Raw genomic sequence first — 10,000 nt, 5'->3', positions numbered from 1 at the left:
AGACAGACAGACAGACAGACAGACAGACATACATACATACATACTGTACATACAGACATACACATGGATGGACTGTATATAATAAAACACATACATTTATGTTAAATTTGTAAAAGGGATACAAAACATGCAATTAAATTCAGTGCAATGCAATGAGCTATGATTATTATATAACAAAGAGTAAATAATCAGATTCCATTAATAATGGTCATGAATGTGAAATGCAACTACAGTGTTACAATATTCAAGAAGTTGTAAGTACTAAGGAGTTCTCTCTCTCTCCTCTCTCTAATCATCTCCTGCTTCTCTCTGTATACATTACTGTCTCTCTGTTTACACTGTGTGTGTGTGTGTGTGTGTGTGTGTGTGTGTGTGTGTGTGTGTGTGTGTGTGTGTGTGAAAGAATTTTAAGTGATACTGCTGATAGCAAGGAAACACACACTCTGTGTGTGACACACACACACACACACACGCACACGCGCGTGCACGCACACACACACACACACACACACACACACACACGGCCCAAACGAGCAAAGAAAAATAAAAAACCAAATCAAATCTCTCTGTATGTGGTTTCGGGGCTGAAAACCTCGCCGCACGTGGCTCAGCTGCTGCGCGGCCTCGCCTGCAATATTGGCGTGTGCAACGCACAATCGCCTGTCACTGATGATGTCACAATGCCTATGACATCATCAGTCCCAATGACATCATCAGTGATATCATAAGATGATTTTTGTCAATAATGACATCACTGATGAAGTCTAATACTGGGTTCATGACAACTTGGACCGCCGGAAAAAATGGGTTCTGACCTGTAAAAAGTAAATTGAATGGTCCAGGTCGGAATTAAATTCTGTTACAACACACACACACACACACACACACAGACACACACAGACACACACACACACACACGCACACACACGTGGCTCACCTTGGCAGCGCTCGCTCTGGGCGGGCTCGTACCCGGGTCGGCAGGCACAGGTGGACGTGGGCTGACCCACCCACTGCCCGTCTTCACCGCAAAGCATGCTGGGAGGCTGCGCCTGTTCGCCGGGCGGGGTCACGGCGTTCTCTACACACACCCCCTGAGCCTGCCGCGCACACACACACACACACACACACACACACACAGGAAGGGTTCAAAAACCATACTTTTATTTTGTTAAACCAAATAATGGGACTTTTATTTTTCAAACCGATGATTTATAAACTAAAAGACTGTACTTTTATTTTTTAAACCAATTGATGGTACTTTTATTTCATAAACCACGTCATGTCAGTCAGTCTTTCTGTAAACACTGGTGACCCCCGACATGATCAGAAGGTTCCAGTGTAGAGACGAGACGAGAAGATCTCAGTTCAGCTCAGCAACAAAGTGCTTTCTTGATGCCACGGAAAAGCAGGACTTTAGCCTGTACAGAAAGCCCAGTGTGACTTTTAGTAGTCTACGTGCTATTTAAAATTCCGGTTTTTGTGCATCTAAATTCCCACGTATTTATAATGATCAAATCACTGGATAGAGACACCATCAAGGGGAGTCATTGTTTTAGTTTTGGATTCATTTAAAAGCAATCTCAGATCTGATAGGGCGTGACTGCTGCAGGGTGTTGACATCAGCCTGCAGATTTGAAGAGGCCACCCCTGCAGTGGCAGCAGCACAGACATACATGACGGTATCATCTGCATACAGTTGGTACTTGCAGAATTTAAAGGTCCCATTCCGTGCAAAAGCTGTTTTTACTTGTAAATGCATATATACTGCTGTCATCCCTCCCTGTAATGAGTGGTCACAAGCTCAGAACTGCCACAGTTGGATTTGTCCCTATCCAGCTTCCCCCTGCAGTCTCCTTCAAGCCACGCCCCTTACACTCTGTTTCCCCAGATGGGGTATTGGGACGTCACGATGGTCCTCAAGCATACTGCGCACGTCTCTCTCACACAAGCTACCTGCACCATTTTGTCTATAGCCACAAAATTAACACTTCTAGCTGGAGCGACGCCAACTGTACGTGATCCAGCAACTGCGGAGGTGCATTCGGTAAGTCTAGGCATTTTGAGATGTCCTCTTTAGCGTAGCAACCGTTAAGTTAGCGATAAAGTTAGTTGTGGACACAACCTAGCGTGCTGGTCCACAGACGCTAATCTGATTGGCCGCTGGGAGCCTGGGGCGGGCTCTCCCTCAGCGGCCAATGGGAACTGTTAGTTCTGAATATATTATAGAAACAGACCATTCTTGGGATGCAACGAGATGAGGAAGTGACAACTCCGTCAGAACAAACGGGGTTGCTATATTTTCAACAAATTAATCCAGAATCATGTTTTATGGACCAGAGACACACGTTTTTAAGAGGTTACAGCTGCACGAATTGGGACCTTTAAACATCACAAATGTTATTAATATAAACTAGAAATAGCCAAAGTCCCAAAACCGATCCTTGTGGTACACCCTTTGAAACGCTGACTGGGGTCACACACGATGACATTGACATGTTTAACAATCTGGTCTCTTACCTGCTCCACCAGTGCGTGTGGGACGGTCTCGGGGAAGGCGGCAAAGGCGCGGCGTAGGGGCGGGCACTTCCTGTAGTAGACCCTGACAGACATGAGGGCCATGCAGGCGCCCTGGCTGTGGAAGGCCAGGTACAGCCCGGCGGCACGCAGCCCAGACACGCGCAACGTCTTCAGGTTCGACCGCCGCTCCCCCCCCCGACGCAGGAGGTGGTCCGCCGCTACTGTGGACACCTGGGACAGAGAGAGAGAGAGAGAGAGAGCTGCGTTTAGAGTCGAGAGAAAGGCCACGTTTAGACGACAACGCTCTCTGCATAAGTCAGTAATGGTGATAAACTGCTGCATTAAAGAATAAAAAACAGGTAAAAAATACCTGTTTTCTTTGCAGCACTTGGCAGAGGAAATCCATCTATCATCTGGCTGTGAGTTTGAAGGTTGTTTCATTATTAATATTGGTGAACGTTAATAACGGCCACTTATGGCCCATTAAACTGGTTTTATGATTACGTGAAATCGCCAGCGCCGACTGCGCCGAGGGGTCGCCGCAGCTGGCCGTCCTATGGGCGCAGCTCGGCGGAGGGGGGGCGTGCAGCTCCTCGAAAATGTGACTCCGCGGCATCAACGGGGACGTGACGTGACCAGCACGAGAGCTGCGATTGGCCGTTGCCTTGGGCCGCGCACCTATCCGCTGACGTACTTGTTGTGAGGAATGATTTCCTCATTTAACAGTGCTAAGTTGTCCCTCATCTAGCAAAGCCTTCTGCAGGCTCACCGGAATGAGTTTTGAAATGGAGGGACAGTAAAATGTCCCCCCACCGACATGATTGCAAGTTCTTGGAAAAGTACACGATAGCATCATTATGTAATGTTACCGCAGCCAACGCGCCGAGTTACGTTCGAGTATGCAACAGTCTCGCTGTCGCTGCTAGCTGGTGGCAAGACTGTGCAGAACCCTGTCAGCGCCTTTAGACTCTGATGGCATGACAGTTTGTTGAGTGCCGATGCAATTCACTTGTGCCATTAAAGGAACACTCCGCCCATTTTCAACCAGCTTTGTATCATTAGAACATCAGTGGTATATCAGAAAACTGTAAACGGTTTTGAAGTCTGTCATTTAATTTGACAGTTATTGAGTGTTAAAGTGTGGACCAGTGACATCACTGGTCCACACTAACTCAAATTAATAACTCATTAATTCAAATCAACTCTCAATAACTGTCAAACTAGATGAATGATGAATAGTTTGACAGTTATTGAGAGTTGATTTGAGTTAATGAGTTATTAATTTGAGTTAGTGTGGACCAGTGATGTCACTGGTCCACACTTTAACACTCAATAACTGTCAAATTAAATGACAGACTTCAAAACCGTTTACAGTTTTCTGATATACTACTGATGTTCTAATGATACAAAGCTGGTTGAAAATGGGCGGAGTGTTCCTTTAAGGCTATATTGATAGGCTAGTTGAATGCTGCTACAGCGTCTTTCATTGTCTTCCATGCGCGAAGTGAGGCCATGTCTTTTCGCAAGAATTGTGTATTGCCACTTTACACGGCACTATCGACAAAATCCACTGTGGGACCTGGTTTCACTTGAACTCAGGGCCAAACACAACAAGAGTTTGCTGTTTTATGCAGGGAGAGTTGTCATGTAAACTGGGCCATGTATGTGTGTGTGTGTGTGTGTGCATGTGTGCGTGCGCGCGCGTGTGTGTGTGTGTGTGTGTGTGTGTGTGTGTGTGTGTGTGTGTGTGTGTGTGTGTGTGTGTGTGTGTGTGTGTGCAGTGTCTCCCCTACCATTCTACAGGCCTGGCGGGCCCGCCAGGCCAGAATTTGTTTTAAGTTTTTTTGGGGTGGGGGGGTTTTCTGCTCTCCCCAAAATTTCAATAAACCTTTATGGCATATTATTGCAATACAACAATACTGGTGTTGACAGTAATAGAAGATGCCAAATCATTCAAAAACAATAAGCATTCTGCTTTTAGGAGCATTGTGCCAGCGTGCGGCGCTGTTCCAAAACGTGTCCGTCAACGTGTGTCGTTGCCTGGGAAACGCACATCCCATAATACAGCTGTTCGCATCGCATCCCATAATAGCATGATGATACTTGGGATGCCATTGCCAACATAGATGCAAACAGGTTAGCTAAAGGTTTAGCATCGCCAGCGACGGCCCCCACCGTTGCGGTTGCGGTACGTTTCGAAATCCCTCCAGGCCTGAAGATTTTTCTAGGGGAAACACATGTGTGCGCGTGTGCGTGCGCGTGCGTGTGTGTGTGTGTGTGTGTGTGTGTGTGTGTGTGTGTGTGTGTGTGTGTGTGTGTGTGTGTGCAGTGTCTCCCCTACCATTCTACAGGCCTGGCGGGCCCGCCAGGCCAGAATTTGTTTTAAGTTTTTTTGGGGTGGGGGGGTTTTCTGCTCTCCCCAAAATTTCAATAAACCTTTATGGCATATTATTGCAATACAACAATACTGGTGTTGACAGTAATAGAAGATGCCAAATCATTCAAAAACAATAAGCATTCTGCTTTTAGGAGCATTGTGCCAGCGTGCGGCGCTGTTCCAAAACGTGTCCGTCAACGTGTGTCGTTGCCTGGGAAACGCACATCCCATAATACAGCTGTTCGCATCGCATCCCATAATAGCATGATGATACTTGGGATGCCATTGCCAACATAGATGCAAACAGGTTAGCTAAAGGTTTAGCATCGCCAGCGACGGCCCCCACCGTTGCGGTTGCGGTACGTTTCGAAATCCCTCCAGGCCTGAAGATTTTTCTAGGGGAAACACATGTGTGCGCGTGTGCGTGCGCGTGCGTGTGTGTGTGTGTGTGTGTGTGTGTGTGTGTGTGTGTGTGCGTGCGTGTGTGTGTGTGTGTGTGTGTGTGTGTGTGTGTGTGTGTGTGCACCTTGGTGTAGGGATTCTCCATCCAGGCCGGGTGTGTTGGTGTTGCGTCGTCCTTGTCAGACTGGTAGTAGTAAAGGTTGAACGTTTCCTTGCAGTGACGGGAATTTAACCCGGAACATTCCATCATGGTGAACCTGGGAAATGTATCACAATCAATACTGTTAACCAATCAATCAATACTGTTAACCAATCAATCAATACTGTTAACCAATCAATCAATACTGTTAACCAATCCCCTGATCAATTAGTCAGCAATAAATAGACTACCTTGAACCACCCTCTAGACGACCTCAACTACTCTGAACTAGCCTAGACAAGTGTCGCTTTTCCACCGCCTGGTCAAACAAGTCCACTTGGTAGCACCACTTGGTTTTCCACCGCAGATAGTACACACTACACACATTAGGCTATTCTATTTTTAGATTGAATAGCTATATAATATTTTGGCACTTCCATTCACTGAGCCTCCCCTGAAACTGTTTGGAGCCCCGCTAGAGAGGGCCCGCCTCCCCCTTTGAAAACCTCTGCACTACCCTGAACTGCCCATAAAGATCTGCCCACATCTTAAGCCAGGTGATAAATCCACCTGTTAATCAAATCTATGGATGGACCAACCGGATCTCGATGTAGAGGACGGTCGCTGCCTTCCTGGGGATCCAGCGGGTTCTCAGCCAATAGGAGGTGGGGTTGTTAGGAGTGCAGATCTCGTAAGTCCGCACGCTGTTTGACTCATCGTCCAATCCACTGATCTCCTCCCACTGCAGACATACAGAGTAGACAGTGTGTGAGTGTGAGTGTGAGTGTGCGTGTGTGCGTGTGTGTGTGTGTGTGTGTGTGTGTGTGTGTGTGTGTGTGTGTGTGTGTGTGTGTGAGTGTGTACCTGTGGGTCATCAGCAGGGTGGCTTGTCCACCGCAGGTCAGACGTTTCCAACTTGGTATTGGTCAACACCTCTGAGAGAGAGAACGAGAGAGAGACAGAGAGAGAGAGAGAGAGAGGAGAGAGAGAGAGAGAGAGAGAGAGAGAGAGAGAGAGAGAGAGAGAGAGAGAGAGAGAGAGAGAGAGATGGTCAGTCTCAGGCATGCATTAAGCGGTCATTATACTCGAGCAAGGCTCCGCGAGGTGGAGCTCCGCGAGTCACCGTGTGGACCTCACGCTGGGGCAGATGCTTTTATACTCAGAAGTGATCAGCCAAGTGATCAGCATGTATAGAGAGCCCCAGGGATGACGTATTTTTGTAGGCTGAATGCGGAAGTCCCGAACTTCCTGGTTCTTCACTGTTTCTGTCTATGGGATTTTTGAATGGGTTTTTGGCGCGATGCTTCAAATAATGTCTGTGGGCAACGCAAGTTTAATCAAACGCGAACCAAGGTTCAGCGGGATAATCTTCACACATGAGGACCACTTTCATGAGTTTTGTAGCGTAAATGCGAGCCCTAGAAGTAAAAAGCTCGAGCTAAGCTAATCCAGAACTACACACTGTCGCATAGGCTTCCACGTCACGTCAGCACTCAACCTGGACTGTTGTTGATGTGTGCACTGATTACCCCGGGCTGAACGGGGCTGAACCAGGTGAGGGAAAGAGAATTTCCGTGTTCGTCCTTTGAGTGGTGACGTTATTGACGTATATATCTCCATCGACTCAAAAGTGTAGTCTCATTTAGCCGTTTGCTAGCTAGCCACCCTTTTAACAGCACATAAAAGCTTCAAAACTCATAAAAGTGGTCCTCGTGTGTGAAGATGATGTTACTAAACACTGGTTCGCGTTTGATTAAGCCAGCGTTGCCCAGAGAGATTATTAGAAGCATCGCGCCAAAAACCCATTCAAAACTCCCATAGGCGAAAACTGTGAAGAACCAGGGCTGTTAGCATCGATGATTTCCGGACTCGTTCCTGGGGCTCTCTATTGTACAATGGTAATAGTGAGAACAGCCCGTGAAAAGTCGCAATGAAACGCTATTATGTGCAGTACTGAGTGCGCTTTCACTCTCAAACGACCGCACATCAGCACATGAATGACTTGTTTTTACTGAATAGCCGTTTTAGTTCTCAGCCCTGATAGCCTACTCTGTGCTGCTTTTAATCTCTCTCAATCATGCTGACTAAAAACGAACAGTTGCAAATCAAAGGTACCACATGGGTCAAGAAATGTGGTGAAAACACAGCTCAGTGTTCAGGGCTCAGTGGCTTGAAAGCGGCCATGTTTGGAGAGAAGCCGTGCGGACGTCGCGCTGTGAGAAAAATCTTCAGGTACACGGTGGGCGCCCTACGGAGGTAGCGCCCAACCACGCCCAACAAATGTGCGTCATTTGACGCATGCGGCGTTCGCTCCTCCCCCACGCCCTTCACGGTGAGTATGAAGCAAGCTTTATGGTGGTCATTGGCCCCTAGGCTACCCCAACCCCCCCCCCCCCCCACACACACACACACACACACACACACACACACACAGTCACACACACTCTCCCCCTAGCCTACCGGAGTGCACCTTTGGCGCATGCCTGACACCTACCCTGAGGGCTAAGTGCAAATTGCCTGTAAAAAAAATCAAAAAGTTCCCTTGGAAGTGGCATGACGGTTGCTTTTAAATACCCCCGTGAAATAAAGTGAACGTTGTGTATTTGAATACAGACGTTACTCTAGTATAGTTAAATCGTGCGTCCTGCTCTGAACCAACACGGGGAGGCGCCGAGGCGGTTTGTTGCGTATGTTCATGCCACCCGCTTTGTGTGATGAAAACCCCGCCCTCATCTGAGTCTGGTTGGTGCCTCGGTGGGTTTGATTGGTTGGTTTTAGGCATCAGACTTCTTCCCGCAGTGCCTCCCATGTCCTGCAGGAGCTCGGAAGCAGACGCAGGATCGAAACCTGACTCCAGTGGGAAGAGACTTACAGTATAGGACTATTTTTAGTCCTGTCCTTATTACAGCTGCTACCGTTACTACTGTCATAACTGTGCGTTAGTATTACTACTTATGAGTTATGATATTACTCATTAGAGTTGTTAATGGTCTCAATATTACTGCCATTACTGTGCCCCTCTCTCTCTCTCTCTCTCTCTCTCTCTCTCTCTCTCTCTCTCTCTCTCTCTCTCTCTCTCTCTCTCTCTCTCTCTCTCTCTCTCTCTCTCTCTCTCTCTCTCTCTCTCTCTCTCTCTCTCTCTCTCTCCGCTCATAGCAGATGAACGCCCACCAACAGCCTGGTCTGCTCAAGGTTTCTTGCCCGTTAAAGGGTTTTTTCCTTTGCCTGCCGTCGTCAAGTGCTGCTCTTGTTGGGTAATTGCTTCAATTGCCACATGACCTGGGCAGTAAAATCACCAGATGTGAGAAGTGTTTCAATTGTCAAACTTTTCCGTACCAAACCAAATTCCCCAGGGACCACTTCCACTGCGTATACCCCTACACCCCCCCCCCCCCCCCGCACCCCCGGATTTAACCATGCAATAGCAGCAGAAAGGCTAAATAACAATAATATTGTTAAGGCTACTAGCTGGTTCAAAATGGACACACACTCACTCTCACACACACCTGCCAACATTAGGCTGTGAAAAAGAGGACCTGTTTGAAAAAAAAAATCCCCTCGCCAAAATTTAGCCTAACTTTGGAGTGTTATTTAGCTACCTTCCTGACAGACTAGCATTCCTTAAGTCTTCTAGTTTCATATGATACCAGAAACTTCACTCTGGCTTTAAAACTGAGCCTGCTGCAGCCTCTGAAATAAAATGTTCAAAATTGTGATGTTTCCCCAAATATCGCGATATTTCCAAAAATCGGCCCAATCCGGCAACTGCTCAGGGTTAATGTGTATGTAAAAAACTGTTGTCTGTATTTATTTATTTTGCTTTTTGGGGGGGGGGGGGGGGGGGGGGGCAATTGTCTGGCGGAGACCCGCGGATGACCACAGTTTGGGAACCAATGGTCTGAAAGAAAGTGCCTGGTCTCCTACCTGGGAAAATGGCTGCTCCTACTTCCCAAAATCTCTCTCCGAGTTGCAGAAATACACAGAGGTGAATATGAAGACTCACTTGACAGTGTTAGTGAAAAGTAACTTGTATATACAGACGTGAATATGAAGACTAGTGAAAATAAACTCGTAAATAGTCAGTAGTAAAAAGTCCCGAGCGCAAAACGGTACCGGCTTTTAATGGAGCCAGACAGGCTGGTGAACAGAGATGACTTTAACAGCGGCAGGTTGCTGAGTGCGGTTGGGTTACGGTTAGTTATTTTTCATTTTAGTGTTCGGTAAATAATGACAGACTTTTAACCCCTTCTATGATGGGACATCGTGTTCTGATCGATTCGATTTCTGGTTGTATTCAGTAGGAAATAGATGTCAATAAATCAAAGCACAAGCGACTGATCTTCTTGTTAACAGCCATATCTTGGCTGCTGAGGTGCCTCTCTAGGGCTAGGCTACATTATTATGATGTGATTTGTTTAATGTTTTACAGCCGAATACATACATAAAGATTAGGCCTGCACGATATGAGGAAAATCTGCGATGTGCGATAACATTGTTCAATATAGCGATGACGATACGACTTGCGATAAATAAACAAATATTAAAGTATGCATATTAGCTTTACA

At 46.9% G+C, this 10,000-nt stretch overlaps 1 protein-coding gene across 1 annotated transcript in view; it reads right to left on the bottom strand.

The window, feature by feature from the left end:
- LOC310779386 (ephrin type-B receptor 4b-like) overlaps positions 1 to 10,000 on the bottom strand; it is a gene marked incomplete at both ends in the record, with an annotated part of 77,218 nt that overhangs the window by 36,204 nt on the left and 31,014 nt on the right. The window contains 5 exons of the mRNA XM_083639922.1: positions 938 to 1,097; positions 2,518 to 2,748; positions 5,421 to 5,553; positions 6,035 to 6,177; positions 6,300 to 6,370. Coding sequence (XP_083496048.1) covers positions 938 to 1,097; positions 2,518 to 2,748; positions 5,421 to 5,553; positions 6,035 to 6,177; positions 6,300 to 6,370 — 738 coding nt within the window. The remainder of the gene's footprint in view (positions 1 to 937; positions 1,098 to 2,517; positions 2,749 to 5,420; positions 5,554 to 6,034; positions 6,178 to 6,299; positions 6,371 to 10,000) is intronic.

Source organism: Poromitra crassiceps (assembly GCF_964638095.1).
Source record: "Poromitra crassiceps genome assembly, chromosome: 7".
Lineage (NCBI taxonomy): Eukaryota > Metazoa > Chordata > Actinopteri > Beryciformes > Melamphaidae > Poromitra > Poromitra crassiceps.
The sequence above is the reverse complement of the archived record's forward strand: the minus strand, read 5'-3'. Positions and strand labels throughout refer to the sequence as shown.